The sequence below is a fragment of the Labrus mixtus genome, chromosome 4 (genome assembly GCF_963584025.1).
Source record: "Labrus mixtus chromosome 4, fLabMix1.1, whole genome shotgun sequence".
Taxonomy (NCBI): Eukaryota; Metazoa; Chordata; class Actinopteri; order Labriformes; family Labridae; genus Labrus; species Labrus mixtus.
In genome coordinates, this window is record NC_083615.1 from 6,856,314 (window position 1) to 6,874,522 (window position 18,209).

Consider the following 18,209-nt stretch of genomic DNA (forward strand, 5'->3'; position numbering starts at 1 on the left):
AAATTGATATTTGAGTTATAATTTTGAATCAAATCGTCACGAATTCAAAATTGTTTCTACTACAGGAACTATTTTTTATTAACGCCATCATGTCTAGAACCAACGTAAAGACCGAACTACTTTCTTTGCGATTATTTAGGATTGAATTGATTTTCAGTTTTTGTTTTTGTTTTACTTTTAACTTTTTTTTTTTTTTTAAACATATAATCTGAAACACCCTGCTGATTTTTTGACGTTTTTTTTTATTTGTAAAACACAGTACAATATAACGATAAAAAGTGATTTACCTCTGACCTCTTGACGTCACAGCCTGAGTGAGCGCGCCACCGTCAAAATATCAACAGTGGCAGCACAAACTTTACAGCAGTCTAACTTCTGGTTTATTAACTTCGACTGTCTTTCAACGCTATTTGCGCTATAACAGTGAAACTCTTTTTGAAATGTGCTCAAAGGCGATATCTAGTGCGAAGGAGTTTCACGGTGCTCTTCGGTGAGTTTACATTTGAATGCCTGAAGTTACTGTTTATTAGCTATTTAGCTTTTACTGTGATGTAAACGAGGCTATCTGATTACTTAAATGATTACTTTGCATATTTCTCATGAGAGTGTTGTGTTTTGGTATAGGTCTTTTCTGGATGCGGAAAGAAATGATCCTCGTTTATATGAGGTAATTTCATCTATAGATAAATATTTTTGCACCTATTTGTGTCTATCTATTTGTTTTTAGTATTGATGGTAAAAATGTGTCGATTGTGTTTCAGGAGGACATCCAAGTCTTAAAGATGAATGGAGACAGTGTCCCTGTCCTGAATATGTTCTGTGGAAACCATCCAGTCTTCATCTGTGAAAAAGCTGTGAGAAAAAAAAAATAATAATAATGTTACTAATTTTCATTCATTCTGGTTTCCTGAGACAGGTATAAGGTTCAAGGTTTCTTTATTCGTCTCCCAAGGGAGAAATTTGTCTAGGATGCTGGGAAATTGCTGCATGGACAATACATCGAAAACAATATAAAAACAGTAATTACAAATGTGCAAAAAAACATTTAGCTTATCCGTGCCACAGTTCACCCAAGCGTCTGCTTACGTATCCATACACACACACACACACACACACACACACACACACACACACACACACACACACACACACACTCCTACAGTCACAGGCACATGCACATGCACATGCACACTGTACACATGTACACATGCCACTCCAGACAGTTTCATACATACATACATGTCTACAGTTATCGGTACATTGGGGGCCTCCTGGTTTTCCGTTCATCCTCTATGTTTTGCTCATTAACACCTTTAATGTAAATTAAATGAATAATCACAAACACCCTTTCTTTTGTTTTGGAAGTCTATTGTTTCTTTTCAGAAATCACACACAATATTTTTTGATCTGCTTCTTTTGGTTTTCAATGGGGCACATTGATATTTATTGCCTAGAATTTGATAGGATTTTAAATATTCCTCCAGCCTTGAATTTAAGTTTACTTGCTATTGTGCATCACATTTTTTTCTTCATACAGTCTTCCTAAATCTCCCACTAACAGCAATCATTGGAACATATTTTTATTTCTTTGTTTCACAAGGTTCCAAAAATAACTGAATGTGCTAATCAGCAAATGAACGTAACATCAAACAGCTCTGATGAAGATGCCGATGTGGATGACACTGATACACTCCAGACAGAATTGGGACCGCAGCCACTCACCATCATGAAAGCGAGGTGACTAGTCATAAGAGGTTTCAGAATACTTTATCCAAATAAAGCTAATGCTTATAGTATTCTATTAGCTAAACACCTTATAGACTGGATGGAAATTCAATGTAGTTCTTCCATTTTTTTGTTTTACAGGCAGTTGCTGTCTTGGTATACATTATCTCAAAATGCTAATGTGTCAGCTCTGGACGACAACCCTGCCTTACTGCCTCTGTGGGTGCGGTGTGACATGTCTGATCCAGCTGGAACAACGTGGTTTGGAGCTGAAACTGTCTGCACGGGCAATAAAGTGTCTGGTGTCAAACTATACTCTGTAACCTGCAAAGGTAGAGGTCAAAAGATTTAAATCTTTTTGAAAAAAAAACACCCTTGACAAATGATCAGTACAGTGTATATTTGATTTGATTTTAACGCTTCTTGCATTCCAATTTTGTTAGGCTCAACTGTGGACAAAGGCTCCCTCATAACCTTGGAAGAGCTTAAACGGGACCACAAGAAAAGGCATCACCCCTCCTCGGTAAGTGATTGTGCGTACTCTTTTAAGTCAGTGTAAACATCATCCCTTTTTATATCTGTCCATGCTTCCAGATGACAGTTAAAGGCAGTGCCAGGTTCAGCTTGTTTGGCTCCACTGTTGTTGAAAACACCACAATTGAGTCGCAGAGCACTGTGACAGTGGATTTCAAATGGAGCCATGTGGAGAGTATCCTTGAGACCCCGCCACTGTCATCCACAGCAACCCTGGTAAGCAGCATTTATCCACACTCAAAACATGCTCTCTCTTTTCCATGAATGCTCAATTTTTGTATGTTTGAAGTATAATTGGAATGTTTTAATACAGTTTAAAATCTATAATAAATTAGCATGCTTAGTGTTTTGACGTGTCTACCTTTGCTCACATGCAGAACATCAAAGTTGCCAGTGGTGACATGAGGAGCCCAATGTACGAGATGTACAAGGAGCTAGGGTTTCTTCAGGTCGGCATTCTGCACTCATTTGAGAAGAATGATTATGAGATATCAGGCATCTGTTACATTTAGTTCTTTATTAGTATACTGTCATTTCAGACACTTGCTGATGGTTTGAGAAATGGTGAGACCGAATGGATGGAACCTTTGGAAAGCGTATCAGCTGTAAATCTAACCAAGGCTTTCCTAGAAGGTATCTGCTTTGTTAAGACAATAAATCTAATGATTTAAGAAAAAACATAGATAATTGATTTCTTTGTTTACCGTCTATTCAGAGCTTCAGAGCACTGCCAAGACATTGCAAGAGAAAGCTGAAAAACCAGCAGAGGTATGATACCATTAAAACAAAAGGATTTTTCACAAAATAATTAATTTTAGAACAAACATCTTAGCTGTCATGCTCTTTTATTGTTTTTTTTTGTACCACAAAGGTGAAGACTGAGACAGACACTCCCATCTACAACTCCCTCTTGGAACGAGGGGATTTGGATTTTGTGGAGCAGCTTTGGGTACTAATGAGAAAGAGTGAGTCAACTCCTCTATAAAGAAGACAACTAACTATTTCATTAAGCATTACAAACAGGCCTTGACAACCTGTGGCTCAGTTGGTAGAGTCGGTCGTCTCTTAACCAGAAGGTCGGTGGTTAGATCCCCAGCTCCTGCAGCCACATCACTGACCGCTTCGTCAGCTGCATATGAATGTGTATGAATGGGATTAGTTACTTCTGATGGTCACTTTATGTAGCCGTCTCTGCCATCAGTGTGAGTATGGGTGGGTGTGACCTGTGGTGTAAAAGCGCTTTGAGTAGTCCGAAGACTAGAAAAGCACTATACAAGCTCAAGTCCATTTACCATTTACAACCACTTCCCCTCTACTAATTTTTATGTGAATTACAGGTGTGACTTCATATCAAGACATCGGTGACTGCCTGAAGCTGGTCATTGAAGCTCTCAAATACCATGACATCAAACCCTGGGTAAGACAAAATGCCTGCTCCACAAAAAAAAAGTATGCTCTTTAAGGATTTTTGTGTGATAGTTTAATTTTCTTTTTCTTCACTTTGTCCAGATTCACAGAGACAGCAGCAGCTCCCTCAGCAAACTCATCCTACAGTCCTACCACCAACAGATTGATCATGTGTCTCTCACAGGGGTCACCCCGGTCCACATGCTGCTGGAGATGGGTCTGGACAAGATGAGAAAGGATTACATCAACTACCTCATTGGTAACCTCATTACCCCTTTTAATGTCATTATAACTCATTTGATTACATTTTTGTTTAGTTATATTTAACCTCATTGTACATGAATCACTGAGCACAGACTTTGCCTAAATATTGAACTATTTTTTTTCATTAGGTGAAGAATTGACAACTCTAAACCATTTGGTAGGCATAAAACTATTTTACTCACATCCTTTTTAAAATGGCAGTTAAAAAAAAACATCCTTAGTCTGAATATTTGCCTCCGTAGTGTTATTACCTGAGCACAGAAGTCGATCTGCAGGAGCAAGTGATCCGACTCAGGAAACTGCACCATCTGCTGGAAATAATACTGACCTGCAGTGCCTTCCTGGGTTTGCCCTATGATCGACTCTTCCTGCTGACACAGTTAGTAGATCCATTTTGCTATTTTTCAGGAATATGTTGGCGTTCAAAAATTAACTTTCTGGATGTTGACCCTAAATGAGACAATCTCTTTTCTATTAGGTCATGTTTGCAGCACTACAAAGCACACCCGTATGATGAAGAGCATGAATTCAAACTGCAAATCAAACCGGCACTGATAGGTCATTTCTACCAGAAGTAAGAAAAGCAATCCTTTACACACTGTCTCTTCACTTTTCAAAGAAAACAATGGAAGAGGTTAAGATATTTGTCTTTTTCTTCATGTTTAAACTCAGACCTAATTTTTTGTTCCCTTTAAAGAACTGTTTTTCAATCCTTTACATTGCATCATGTATGAAATAAAAAAAAACTTTGTGTGACAGAAGAAAACCCTCTGTATTCAGATGTGTTCATGAGGCAGGTTGTTCTCTGCAATAAGAGAAACACTTTTAGTCTTTCACTATTTTTTTTTTATGTGGTCACATGAATTCCCTGCCTGTCTTCAATTGCTACTTCAGTTATTCAAACCAATCGATCCTGCTTTTTTAAAGCATTTGCAACAGTATCAAGAGTTTTCCCATATGATCGACAGCAAAGATTTACCAGGAACTAATGTCTCACCCTTCATGTTTGTGTGTATTTAACAGAGAGCACCCAGTAGTGTGGGGTGTTGAGGTGTCCAGTGGCCACGGTCCGCGTGAGGTCAGGACATTCTTGCAGCTCAGTGACAGACCACTGGTTGATCATGTCATCTTTGACACAGGTGATTTAAAAAAAAAATGCAAAACATCATATGCAGTATTTCATGTTGCTGACACAAGGGAGTTAAGAATGTCTCTAAAAGGCAGCTAACAGTTGTCTTGTTTGGCTGTTTTGTCTTTAGATTACCCAAATGAAACAGTGAATGGGGACAGTGAGGACCCTGCCTTCTTCTCCACCATGGTGTGCTGTAGCCTCGTCAACTTTGCATGAGTTTACACAGAGAACAGTTAACAACAAAGGAGGTGTTTATTTGGCATTTTTAGATATTCTCATTAGTATTCCAAATTGTATCAATGCCACAAGAAGAAGCTATATAGTCTTATTCTGCATCAGAAAGTTTACAAGGACCACTAACTGGTTTCTTGTTCATCCTCTGTAGTTTTGTCAAATATTTAAAGTGACCAACTTGTTTTATTTATGTACTGTATCGTCTTTGACACTCTCAATCTAATCTTTGTTGTCATAGTTACAGAACTTCAGCAATAATTCAATAAGAAAATCCAGAATGTTGCGGGGCTGCCCACACAGTTTTACCGTCTGTTATTAAATTCATTGTCATACAGTAGGTCTTTTTAATTTGTTACAGCACAAATTGTATGCACACCAAAATGAGAAAGTCACAGATTCTCTTGTAATTCAGTTCAAATAATGTACTTATAGTCACACATGCTCAATTAAAGTAATAATGTATTTACATTATGAGTGTGGTAATGTTTGTGTTTGTAAACATGCACACTGTGAGAGCTCCTTTTTTAGTTCCGCCTTCGCAGCAGGAACATGAGGAAGATGGCGCTTAGCAGAATGGAGAGTGTGCACACAGTGGGAACAACAATCTCAGTAACCATCTCCATGTGGCTGGTCAGAGGGTCTGTAAAGCACACACACATACACACACGTTAACCACTCACCATCATTACTATGCAGTCTATAGACACTAGTTGTGAAGCGAGTTATGATGCTTAAGCACAGCACTCAAAGGGTTAATATTCTCTCCCTAGATCAAATCATCCTTTATCGTATTTAAAGTGAGCATGAGGGATTCCTTACCATGTATAAGTCTTAGAATATTGGCAGCAGTACTCCGCTGTTCCTCTAACAAAAAAAAAAGCAACAAAAAAAGAAAGTACTCAGAGTTGATTAACAGCATTTTAACCCTTTGAGAACTGCACGCAGCGAATGGGGAATAGTTCAGAAAGCAGAATTTGCACTGTGGTCAAGTAACCTGACAATTGTATCATCCAGAATGTTTTTAACTTTCAAAAAGCTTCATGGATGATTGACAGATGTGGCTTTGGACAATCACAGGAAGTTGTCAGGTGTGTCTGGTCACATGAATGTCCTTCCTGAATGGCAGTTGTGCTATTTGGGAAAATGTAAAATCCTGCTTTTTGCAATACCCCATGGGCACAGATGAGCTTTATGCTAAATTAGTTTATGCTGAAGCTGTTGTAGAACAAGAAGGGCTCATCTAAGTTGCAAAGCGGGCACACAAGTAAAACTTTGCAAAGAAAGAAAGAAATTAGTTGCACACTGCACAAAGAGTTCAAGCTTATTTCAAAGGCTGGTCTTGGTGTTAAACTGCAGAAGCTTATTTTTGTTAGTCTGATTCAAATAAAATAAGTTAATTTGAAAAGCAGCAGAAACATAAATTTGGCATTGAAGACAGACATATACCCTCAAGTTCTAAACTTCATCATGCACTGGCCAAACCTTTGCCATTTCTGCATGTTCCTGGGATTTTCTTCTAGCTGGAGGGGCAAACAAAGAAGATATCTCTCTGTTAGAGAATTTGTTCATTAAGTTTTCCATCCTTCTTATTCAACTACTGATTTTGTCATTGGTTTTCCGGGATGCTTGAAGTACAGCAACACATATTCAAGTCAAATTATAATTTTTTTAGGTCATAATCTTTATTTGTTTACCCCAGCTAGTTATAAACCTCTGATGGCAGATAAATATGGCCAGGTATGTTGAAGACAAACTGACCTGCAGCGAGGAGCTGGTTGCTGGAAGAACAGGTCTCAACAGCCTTCCTCCTCCAGTTCTCAACCTGTGTGGGTGGTTTACAATGCAGTTACATATCATGACTGGATTTATTCACTTAAAAATATTTAATTCTAGAAGGATGTTTGAAAAAGTCTGTCTGGAAAGTATTTGCATCAGCGCTTGTAAGTGACTGTATTGTGTGTCTTACCTCTCTTTGGTTGGGAAAGCCATTGGAGCTGATGACGCGTTTGTAAAACTGGACAGAAGCTTTTGGATAACGAGGCTTGTTTTTGTTCCTGAAGTCCACGTAGTACAGGCCAAACCTCTCAGAGTAACCTTCATCCCACTCAAACTTGTCCAGCAGGGACCAGGCAGTGTAGCCCTTCACATTGACTCCATCCTTAATAGCTGAGTGACAACACAAGGACCAGAAAAGGCTTGCATCAAATTTCCCCTCATTGCCAAACAAAAGAGACGGACAGCTGCCTTAACCTGTGTGAGTTAATTCACCTTTCAGCATCTCATTGATGTAGTCCTTAAAATACTGTATCCTCCAGTCATCACACAACTCAGTGCACTGCATCTTCTCAGAGACTCCATTCTCGGTCACATAAACCATCGGGTTTCCATACTGAGTCTAGATGGGGAACAATAAAAACGTGTAATAAGAGGTTTCAATTTTTTTAATTCTAACTCGGGTTTCAGTATGCTAAGACCATATTTACACTGTAAGGTACCTTGACAAAATTGAGTAGACGTCTGAAACCCCATGGCACAGAGTAGAGCCACTCAGACCCCGGGTCAGGCCATCGTGGGTCAACCAGCTCAGCCAGGTCGCGGTCCGTGAAGTAGCTGCTGCTGCTGCGACCTGACGGGTTGTTCTTTTGGGTGATGTAGCGGGTGGTGAAATGACCGATCCCGAGGAAGTCGCAGGTGCCTTTGATGTAGCTCTTTTCTTGGGGTGAAAATGTTGGCAGGCGAGATGTGCCCAGGCCCTGTTGGACACTTTTCCTTCCTGCAAATACAATTCCAATCAGTGAGTAGTTCAAACCTCGTCGACCCGTATAACCTCAAACTTACTGTTTACAGTCTCACTTACCAATGAAGTCTTTCATCACCTGAGGGTAGTCTCCATGAAATATAGGTGTAGCAAACCAGCCTAGGTAGAACTGAACATATCTCTCAGCTGCTTCTATGTCTTTCTGGTTGCTGAGATCCACCGGCTCTCCCCAGTCTCCAGACAGAGAGATCCCAACCAGACCTGCCAAAGTAAACAGAAGCGCTCATCACAAAGACAGACAGCACTGTTAAGAGGTAAATACTGAATTCATTATTTTTGCTACTCCAAGTATTTGACCTTGTTTACCTTTTTGTTTTGCCCTCCATTGGGTATCGTAAGTGTGCCAAACTCTAGCATGTGCCTGTGAAAAATGATGTTTTGAATAAGTCAAAGTGGAGCATAAATCCCCAAGTGTCCGATCGCTGAATGTAAATTCATTTCCCCTACCTTGATTATGTGATGGGCAGCTTTATACGCCCCTGTTCCTTTTAATCTCAGTCCAGGAGCATGCTCCCCTGTCTCATAGCCTTCAACAGCTATGGACTGGAGCAAAGAGCAAGTTACGGTGTTATCATGTTGTGTTGATTGCAATGACAAGTTGATATATGTTCATACCAGCTGTATGATTAAATCTGTTCAGTATCTTTAAAAGCAGACCTACCCATGGGTTGTTGAAAGTGATCCAGTATTTGATTCTACTGCCAAATCTTTCAAAGCAAAGGTTGGCAAATTCATTAAAATGATTAACCATGCTTATATTCTGCCATCCACCATACTTCTCTTGAAGGACCTAGAAAAAAAAAGAAAAAGTGAGGTAACTCAGTGAAGAAGAATAGAAATGGAGTGCAAAGCTAGGGATAATAATTTTTAGATGTCAACCTGTGGAAGATCCCAATGATACAGAGTGACAATGGGAGTGATCTTGTTTTCCAGCAGCTGGTCGATAAGTTCATCATAGTACTGTATTCCCTTTTCATTTATATGGTCAGCTGCAAATAATATCAAAGTATACATGAGTTATCAGCTGCAGCAAATATCAAAATAAAAGACTTGTATGACAAGCAGTTACTCACACTTGATGCCAGTGGGGATGAGTCTTGGCCAGGATATGGAGAAGCGATAGTGGTTGAGCTTCAGCTCCTTCATCAAAGAAACATCATCCTGAACAACACCCACACAATGAAATGAAAGATATAGACTTTGGTTTTGCATTTTTTTCTCTTTCTATGTCTAAGAAACTTCACACCAATCACCCACCCTGACTTTGTGGTAGCCCTCACAGGATGAATCCCCAGTGTCATTTTGTTGGATTTTGCCTTTCTTATGACTGAACACGTCCCAGATGCTCAGTCCTTTTCCATCTTTGTCCCAGGCTCCTTCTGTTTGATAGGCTGAACTGCCGGCACCCCACGAAAATCCTGATTAAAACAACATTGTCATCAACCATTCGGCCTCTTATACTGAGTTCACACTGCAGTCAAAAGTGACCTGAATATGATTATTTTTGCTGCTATGTGAATCAGATACAGACTGTACATATCATGGTCAGATCTGATTTATTTGTAATGACAGTGTGAACAGCACAAGTCCTATTTAATCTGATATTTTCAAATAAGATTTTGGCCACATATGTGGATACCCACAGGAGTCTGATACAGACCACATTTAAAAAGCAATGTGAACAGCCAAACAGAAAAATCAGATTTGTGCATTGTGGCTTGCAGTGTTAACATAGTCTTAGATGGGAGAAAGAATATCAACAATTCATATATGCAGAAGAAACGCCCAAAGTTGGGTTTACCAGCTGGAAAAGTGCCATAATAGAAGGAGCCGTGGTCGTTCTTTGTCCAGTCGAAGTCCTCAGCCGAAGACAGACACAGCACCAACATAAGCACATGACACACACTAAGTGCACAGCGGGGCAGCATGGTACTCCTGAGCCTGCAGCACAGTCACTGTCCGGTTCTGCTCCAGTCTCTCACTGATGTCTGCACACAGGTAGAGAACCTTCAGCACCTCTAGTCACACTTACATGAAATACCCCAACACACACTCACACCTCTTTCATTTTTAACTGACTAAATAAGTTGCAGAAAAAAAATAGCATGAAAACAATAAACGGTCAATAGAGCAGTCTGAACGTGTCCACTGCCATTGGCCATGGGGGGTCCCACATCCCCATTGCAGAGCCAAATTCCCTCTTTTCAAACTCAATGGTGTGTGTGCTTATCCTGCTGAGGCAGACAGATCCCATACAAACCCTGGTTTCACCTATGTAAGCAAAGTTAATGTCAGAGGATGATACATTTACCAGGCACAATTACATGACAATAGATCAACCTGTCATCCCATAAATGTAAAAAAATTGACCTTTTCTTTAACCCCAACATGAGATATTTGTTACCCTAACAGTTTAAGGACTCAATTTAATTAAAATATTCTCAGGGGGAAAATCTGGAGTTGTAAAGACTCGCAATACATTTCAGCACAATCTCTTCACTTTCCTGCAACCAGTGTGCTCTATTTGGACGTTTTATATAATATAATGAAAAATTGCAAAGATAACACTTTGTTGTGTGAGTTTCATATCATGTATATTTTAACAGCTCATACATATGACTTTAAATTGTTCTTAAAAATAAATGATTGTGCTTTACAATCCCAACCGTGTTTAAATTGTTGTTGCCGTTCTCTCTTTTTAGCCCTTTTCTTCTAATGAATTATAAACTGTGCAGTGTCCGTAGCTGGCATTAAATTCACAAGTTCAATACCACTTTCATTTAAAACGGTAAATAACTGTAAAAAGACTCTTACTTACCTTTTTAACTTATGGAGCATTCATTTGCAGCAGGTGTGTGCGAAGCCCTATTCCCCGGGTGAATGGCAGCTCTCTTGGAACAGCAGACCGTGTAGAAAGCTGTATCTATCTATTGGGGCGCTCACTATTGTACAATCCCTGTAGCACCACCCTCCTCCAGAGCTGTCCCTGCTGTCAGTGTGAAAGCTGGCCTTATTGTGAAGCTCACTGTATTGTTTTATCTGTTTAGAAAATGCTGAATGGTTTGTTGGTGGAAAGTGTTTGCACTGCATTACATATTTGCCTGGGTCAGGTTGGGACAATTTTAAATACGAGTTACCTTAACTCAATATCTAAGAAGGAAACCTTAAAAACATGCAAGAACACATGAGAAACAATGTTTTATGTTGGGAAGCAAGTGGGGGTGAAACTGGAAGTATACATGTAAGAATCAGTCAGTTGAACCTTATGCAAAACATTTTATTTTGTGCTTACGATTTTTATTTCTTACACAACTCACACATATCTTCACACATACCTTCACATATGGCCCAGCCATACATCTAAATGCTAACCCTCAAAATGCACAACATGTCTAGTTAGCTATAAGCACCTAATAACACTGTGTTACGGCATTTTGGTGAGACATTTCTCACTAAATTTGATACAAGTTGTAACATAAATTGAAATCCTGACCACATGTCTTAAACCAGGCAAAAAAAAAAAGGATACCGCTAGCACCACACATCATACACTGCAACTGTTACTCACTCGGTCCAAATAAATTAAACTTCCTAAGTGAAAGTACAAAACAAGTTGTTAAATAAACAGACATCTGTTTACATGGGATTCTTATTTAGAGGTGCAAATATTTTAGCCCCGGTAACACTGAGACTCTCAGTAATCATCGTCTTCATCCTCCTCAGGCACAAGCTCATTGTCATCTTCTATATCATCCTCATCGTCTTCCTCCTCCTCATCGTCTTCATCCTCCTCCTCCCCCATGTCATAATCTTCAGCGGCATTCAGTAGCAGTTTAGTCCGATTGATCTCGCTCTCATCATCAAGGTTAATATTAGCCTGAAACATGAAAACAAATGAACAACTGGGTCCGCTTTCTTCTTTTACTGAATAATACTTGTGTTGGATAAATGGTCTGAAGTCATCTCAAATAAAGTCATAATAAAATAATAGTTTCTAATCAGAAAATGTCTTATTGGTCTAAGTTTATATTAGGACTACTCGACTGTGGCAAAATCACAATTATTTTGATTGATATTGAGATCACAATCTTTAAACATGATTACTCTTTGATTTTACAACAGCTGCATCACAGAATAACAAGAAACACTTCAAAGTAGTGGCCACAGGGTCCAAACTATGTGCCACAGCTCCCTCTGCTCCTCACTTAACTTAAAGCGAAGGCTGTTTGGTGGAAGGGTGCGCTCCATTTATCACACATGACCAAATGAGCGCAACACATCATGAGTTGCATGAGTAATCACATTAATCTCAATTATCTTGTTTTCATGATTCTGGGAAGTCAAAACCGTAAATTAAATTCAAACTCAATTAATTACCCAGCAATAGTTTATATCACGTCTCAAGTTTCATTAGAATATCTGGTACTGCCTCAAAGGAGCATCTATCAAATAGCAGGTTTATATCTCAGAGCAAAGTAATCATGACATGCTAGAGTTCAGTGCATTAGCTGCAGAAAGGACAGTTTTTGATTAAGAGTTAGGAAGAAAATACAACAGATCCTGTACAAGACAAACCATTTGTTAGAAGAGAGCAAAATATTGTCAGTGCTATAAAGTTAGTGTTAAGTTAAAGATAGAGTTTTTTCATCAAGTATTACCTTACATAAATATTTAAAGATGAATCACACACGCTTCCTCACAAAGCTATTGTGTTTGTGACTTCCAGGAAGTCATATAATTAAAAAAAAAAAAAAAACCTCAAATGTGTAAGCTATTGCGTTGTAACAATGTGATAATATGTTTTGTACGGTGGCCGACAAGGGGAGTCCAGTGAAGTGGTGGCGGGCTCCCCTGACAGAACCCCTGCTCAGCTGTTTCATCCACGGTGTGCAATTCCAGGCTGGGCTCGCTTTAAATGTCCTTCTTACTCTCTGTGGTTAAACTACGCAGCTTTCCCATCTAAACCAAATATTCACTTCCTCATCTCACTCACTCTCTTCCGTCAATTTTAAACTGTTCGACTGGAAAAATGCTGAATACTGAAAAAGTGCTCAATTCAACCAAACCAACTTATGTGAATTTTTCAATAAGAGGGAATATATTAACATAACATGCTGTGACATCTGTAAGCATCTACCATAGTTCACCATAGTACCACACTGCCCTACAAAGGCAAAAGGCAGTAACTTCAATTTTTTCAAAGAATTAAGTTTTTGTCATTTTTGGAACATTACAGATGTGCTTTATCATGTGGACAGATATCTTGAGTCAATTGTGTTGTTTTTTTGTTTTTTTTGAGAAAATAGTAGGTTGTATTTGCCTTAACTTCCAAAAGCCCTCGAGAAACCAAAGCAGAGTCCAGTAACTTCACTCATCAGGGTCTTTGTACTGCAGCATTCAGGAATGCTCAAACTGAGTTAAGGTCTTCTGCCTTTGTTTTACATGCGGATCAAAGTGAAGTTACTGTTTCACTGCAGTGGAGTTAAGGTGTTATGCCTTTGTTTTAATATCTGTCATCAAGCACTTCTGACACCCGCAGTAGCTTGACTAAAGTGTAGCAAAGAAATAGTGTTGGTTGTGTTATTTTAACAATGCAACCAAGTGAAATACAGTAACAAATGGAAGTTAATGCCTTTTGCCTTGGTATGACCCCTTATTATTGTACAGGCAATGAAAAAGGCAGAGTACCTTCACTTCCAAATAAGGGTCATGTTTGAGCTACAGATTTTTATGAACATTAATAACCTCATTAAAAAGACAAAGAATTGCCACATTTCCAATATTCTGCCTGCAACTCATTTGGCTGGACAACAAAAAGACTTTAAAGTCATTTTTCTCAGTTCTACACTCTGGCTGAGTTAAGGTCTTTTGTAGGGCAGAGTAGTTCCCTGCTGTCCTTTCAGTAACAACACATTACCTCTATTTCTGGGGACAATTGTGGAGAGGCTCCTTCTTCTGTTTGAGCATTAATGATGGATTTCAAGGCCCCTTCTTCAAACTGAAACAGAAGTGAGCACAAACACAATATATATAAATAAAAAAACACACGCACCACTAAAAAAAGAGACACAAATCCAAACACAGACTGTAATCTCCCAAAGTCCTTACCTTCAACCTGTTAAGCTGTTCTTGTAGCATGACTTTGATTTTAAGGAGAGTCTCCTCTTCCTTCTTCAACTCCTGCAGACGGCTGTGCATCTTTACTGGCGCTGCTGCAGTCGGACCATTTCCTAAATACTGATGGAGAAGAGATTCATCATCAGCCATGCAGTGTAATCAAATAGTTTGTTAATAACAGGTAACATGGATGGCTACGTTTACAACCTGTCATAAATGTTCCTGGTCAGCCTTTAGTGTCACTGAACTCGTTATTTAAATCAATACTGTCAACAAGAAGAAATTGTGCTGGGGCATTTTTTTCATCCAACATCTGTCCCCAAGATCAGAATAAAGTATGAATTAAAACAATATATATTAAAACAATATTATATTTTGCATTGATCACATTCAGTAATGAGCAGGTGTGTTTACACTTCAGAGCAAAATGAGCATGCCAAACTACACAGGTAAGAGCGAGATTGAATTGTTAGTGCAACATACAAACAAAACAATTTGGCTAAATAGCGACAATGTTACCCCAAAATGACCGAACCTGCAACGTAAAGCCCAGTTTGAGGCTATTACCTTTGTGTTCAATTTAGGCTAGAGCTCCATATCAGCGTAGACATTAGAGACACAAAAGAGAAAGTACTCCTGACAGCGTTAATTTTTCGATAGACTTGTGTTATCTGTTGTGCTAAAGCTCATGCTACCGCTAATAGCTAAAGTTTGTGTCCTGTGGTTATGCGGTCATTTCCGGGAATAGTGCAACCCACGACTGTCGGAATTTACCATTTTACTTTACTTTTACTTTTATTTCTTTACTTCGAACGATTAAAAAATAGATGAAAATGAATAAACAAATGAAAAAAAAATCTGTATAAAAAATAAATAAATAAATAAAAAGCCAATTTCAATATAATACACATTTGACTCGTTCGAAAAGGGAGAGGAAGAAGCCTAGGCTTGTCAAGTCCTACCCCCCATTCTTCACCATTAACAAATGCAAAATCCAATAAAATGAACTAAACGGACAATACAAAAAAATACTCCAATCGAGCTATTAAGAAAAACAGAACAAAACAAAAACAAACAAACAAAAACAAAATTTAGTCTCGGGAACCAACGATGTGTAAAAAAAAAAAGTACTCAGAGCGGAGGTATACAAGTTTTAATATCTAACTTGAAACCAATGGTTCAGCTACATTAATCAGTGTCAACCTCTGAAGGAGAAATTAATTTGCTGTCCGAAAGTTTTTTTTTCTTCCAATTTCTTCCCAGTAAATTCGAAAAAAAAAAAAAAAAAGTAAAAAATAATTTTGTAGCATACATTTGTTCTATCAGTTATACTTTAAAATGTTCATGTTTTAAATGGAATATAATACCAAAGCATTTTAATTTTAATTTATTCTCATTTGACTTGTTGTAAAAAAAAAAAAAAAATCCCCTACTTATCCAAACTGATTTTCAGAAAAACGATCGTACCGTAAGCACTTGAATGCAGCATTGACAGAAGGGGATGTTGAGTTTGGCGACATCTGGTGGCCAACCACGACAATGACCCTTTTAGCCCCATCTTGTTGTTTCACAGGTGTGAAGCTCTGGTTTGGCTTACCAAAAGTAAGTAAGTTAAATAAGAACATAAATTGGCATCATAAGTCATTTAAATTGAGCAACTTTGTACTTATATACTCACTTAGGCTACTTGTCACATCACCGTTAGTTTGAGACGGTGGACATGTCATGAGCTAGTGCAGGGGTGGGCAACTGGCGGCCCGGGGGCCACATCAAAGTCAAAGTCGAAGTCAACTTTATTGTCAATTTCAAAGTATGCCAGACATACAGTGGAATCGAAATTTCGTTTGTCTCCGTCCTGCGGTGCAATACAACCAAAATAAGGTAAAATAAGATAAAATAAAATGAGGTAAAAATAATATAAATAATATCTTGTGCAATATGTGCAATGTGCAGTACATATATACACATGCGGCCCCCATCAACCTTAAATGTGGCCCTCAGGAAAAATTTTTACACATCAATTAATTGGAAACATGAAGAAAAACATGATGAAATCTGCCATGAAATCATGAAAACCAGAAATATGTCCATAATAATATCTGATCACTGGTATATGTTGAGTTAATTTGAGACATAATCGACTGTAATCGTTTAATTTGTCCCTCTGGCAGTGAGAATTAAATGAATGTGGCCCTTGCTGTGACCAAAGTTGCCCATCCCTGAGCTAGTGTTAGCCTAACGTTAACTTATTAACGCTAATTAATGCAGTTGAGCGAAAGGCAGTCCCATTTCTTTCTAGTTTTCACTGTTCTTCCTGCTTTCTTAAAAGTGTTTGATGTGGCAGGTGTCAACTTAACGGCTCTTGGAAGCCTAATTTGTAACAAATGTAGCCTAGTTCATGGTGTTAGTCTTCCTCATAAAACATAAGGGTCACTCTATTGGAAGGCAAACAGGCCCTTAAAGTTAGGACTGCTTGCTACCTATCGTAGGCCTACTGTAAGCTTAAAGAGCTAATATGCAAGGTGTAAATTTGACTCTCATGCTGGCATGAATCCCATTACTGACTCTACTTGTATGATGACTAGCAGGACTAAACGTGTGATACACTTATAAAACACAGATGAATACATTTGTTGGAAGAACAGATTAATGACAGAATTTGGAAAGGGTGGACATGAAACTGGTGTCTATGGTTCATAAACACCATTTCTATTTATGGTAAGTTTGTCAAAGTGATGTCGCAGCCCTCCATGTTTAAGTTCCTGACCTGCCCCGTTAAAACATATTCTGCAGACTTCCCCATAAGGCATGCCCCCAGGCCCTACTACACTAAAAAGGGAGCAGGTAAAGTAGATAACGAATTCAGTGAAAACTTAAATAGATCACAGATGGAACTCATTGATGTGAACTAGATCTGAAACAGCTCCTAATCAGTCTTCAAAAAAAATGTTAGAAGAGCCCATTAGGTTCTTTATAGGATTTCTTGACTAAGTCTATCCAGATGTGTGCATTGATAATCACAACACACAGGCATGCCTGGAGTCTAACAATGGAGGTCAGCCAAAAGAAGAGAAATACCTTTCTCTGTTCACACACAAGACATCTTAACCACTGTAGGTTTCCTGAACCAGATGCATTCTAATGGTGTGCTAGAAGATACTTTAAACAAGGTGGAACTGGACTTGAAAATTTGCCAATGCATCTTTTTTTTACTGTTATTTAAAGATTTTTTTATTTTTTATCATGACACAATACTTGGGTGGATATTTTTTTGTTTTCCTCCTTTTGCTCCAGGTGAGGAGCAGCACCTGTCCAATGTGAAGGCAGTAGCCCCCACTATGGAAAGTACTCCCCCTAAGGACACGAGGGCGGGTCATGGCTGCCGACAGGCACGTAGCCATGTGTCTCTGTCACAGGTTTGATAACAAATATTCCCCTAAATACTGTTTTTAGCAGTATGCTTTTCTGAGCTAGGCTGCAAGAAAGCTTGTGACTATGCATTAAACCTTACAATACAATTACTTTTGCCAAACGTATATGTTAGAGCTGGGCAATATATCGAGTTTTTAAGATATATCGATATATTTTCAAACAAGATATAGAGTAAGACAATATCGTTAATATCGTTATATAGTTTATGTTGCATTACATTTTTATTTTATAATATTACTTTTTAAATTCACAAACAGGTAGTTTATTTTTCCATGTGTTTTCACTGTTAATAAAATACATATCGATATATATCGAGTATCGCCATTCAGCTAATTAATATCAAGATATGAGTTTTGGTCCATATCACCCAGCCCTAGTATACGTGCTACCCAAGTCATACTGTGTCTGAATTATTTAAAATGAACAGTCTTTTGAACATTCAGTGCAACAGGAATGTAAAAAGAAAAATTCAAATAAGCTTTTATTTTTGATAACTTTTCATCATATTATACATCATTTTCTAAAGTGAACTGATACATTTGAGCG

At 38.4% G+C, this 18,209-nt stretch overlaps 3 protein-coding genes across 6 annotated transcripts; 1 reads left to right on the top strand and 2 right to left on the bottom strand.

Moving 5' to 3' along the window:
- Nucleotides 1-295: 295 nt before the first annotated feature.
- Nucleotides 296-5,767, top strand: zwilch (zwilch kinetochore protein). The gene is made up of 18 exons (XM_061035466.1): nucleotides 296-490; nucleotides 625-667; nucleotides 762-854; nucleotides 1,601-1,737; nucleotides 1,867-2,057; nucleotides 2,169-2,248; nucleotides 2,320-2,475; nucleotides 2,637-2,708; nucleotides 2,799-2,892; nucleotides 2,975-3,027; nucleotides 3,131-3,224; nucleotides 3,597-3,676; nucleotides 3,769-3,925; nucleotides 4,059-4,087; nucleotides 4,173-4,309; nucleotides 4,409-4,504; nucleotides 4,954-5,069; nucleotides 5,190-5,767. Exons 1-18 carry the CDS (start codon nucleotides 441-443, stop codon nucleotides 5,276-5,278), a joined length of 1,767 nt encoding a protein of 588 aa, XP_060891449.1. The 5' UTR covers nucleotides 296-440; the 3' UTR covers nucleotides 5,279-5,767.
- On the bottom strand, nucleotides 5,296-11,088 carry lctlb (lactase-like b). Of its 4 annotated transcripts, XR_009672919.1 has the most exons (16): nucleotides 10,933-11,088; nucleotides 9,916-10,102; nucleotides 9,372-9,532; nucleotides 9,188-9,275; nucleotides 8,994-9,103; nucleotides 8,776-8,904; nucleotides 8,562-8,657; nucleotides 8,421-8,475; nucleotides 8,154-8,315; nucleotides 7,792-8,069; nucleotides 7,565-7,691; nucleotides 7,263-7,462; nucleotides 7,055-7,118; nucleotides 6,743-6,816; nucleotides 6,116-6,160; nucleotides 5,842-5,936 (listed from the first exon to the last, which is right to left on the bottom strand). XR_009672919.1 is itself a non-coding variant. In XM_061035467.1 (15 exons), exons 2-15 carry the CDS (start codon nucleotides 10,040-10,042, stop codon nucleotides 5,821-5,823), a joined length of 1,758 nt encoding a protein of 585 aa, XP_060891450.1. In that variant the 5' UTR covers nucleotides 10,043-10,102; nucleotides 10,933-11,087; the 3' UTR covers nucleotides 5,296-5,820. The 4 variants fall into 4 exon arrangements, 3 of the variants coding, with proteins under 3 accessions (XP_060891450.1, XP_060891451.1, XP_060891452.1); XM_061035467.1 differs by lacking the exon at nucleotides 6,743-6,816 and having other exon boundaries at nucleotides 5,296-5,936; nucleotides 10,933-11,087; XM_061035469.1 differs by lacking the exon at nucleotides 6,116-6,160 and having other exon boundaries at nucleotides 5,798-5,936.
- Nucleotides 11,089-11,370: 282 nt separating this feature from the next.
- On the bottom strand, nucleotides 11,371-14,966 carry snapc5 (small nuclear RNA activating complex, polypeptide 5). The gene is made up of 4 exons (XM_061035471.1): nucleotides 14,799-14,966; nucleotides 14,223-14,351; nucleotides 14,032-14,112; nucleotides 11,371-11,991 (listed from the first exon to the last, which is right to left on the bottom strand). Exons 2-4 carry the CDS (start codon nucleotides 14,310-14,312, stop codon nucleotides 11,809-11,811), a joined length of 354 nt encoding a protein of 117 aa, XP_060891454.1. The 5' UTR covers nucleotides 14,313-14,351; nucleotides 14,799-14,966; the 3' UTR covers nucleotides 11,371-11,808.
- Nucleotides 14,967-18,209: the final 3,243 nt, after the last annotated feature.

Coding starts and splice junctions, on each gene's coding strand:
- snapc5 (XM_061035471.1), bottom strand. CDS start 14,312: ATGCACAGCCGTCTGCAGGAGTTGAAGAAGGAAGAGGAGACTCTCCTT. Junction 14,113..14,222: donor AACAGCTTAACAGGTTGAAG/GTAAGGACTTTG, acceptor CTTCTGTTTCAG/TTTGAAGAAGGGGCCTTGAA. Junction 11,992..14,031: donor AATTGTCCCCAGAAATAGAG/GTAATGTGTTGT, acceptor TTCATGTTTCAG/GCTAATATTAACCTTGATGA.
- zwilch (XM_061035466.1), top strand. CDS start 441: ATGTGCTCAAAGGCGATATCTAGTGCGAAGGAGTTTCACGGTGCTCTT. Junction 491..624: donor GAGTTTCACGGTGCTCTTCG/GTGAGTTTACAT, acceptor GTTTTGGTATAG/GTCTTTTCTGGATGCGGAAA. Junction 3,225..3,596: donor TTGGGTACTAATGAGAAAGA/GTGAGTCAACTC, acceptor TGTGAATTACAG/GTGTGACTTCATATCAAGAC.
- lctlb (XM_061035467.1), bottom strand. CDS start 10,042: ATGCTGCCCCGCTGTGCACTTAGTGTGTGTCATGTGCTTATGTTGGTG. Junction 9,104..9,187: donor CATCCCCACTGGCATCAAGT/GTGAGTAACTGC, acceptor TATTATTTGCAG/CTGACCATATAAATGAAAAG. Junction 7,692..7,791: donor GTCTACTCAATTTTGTCAAG/GTACCTTACAGT, acceptor TTCCCCATCTAG/ACTCAGTATGGAAACCCGAT.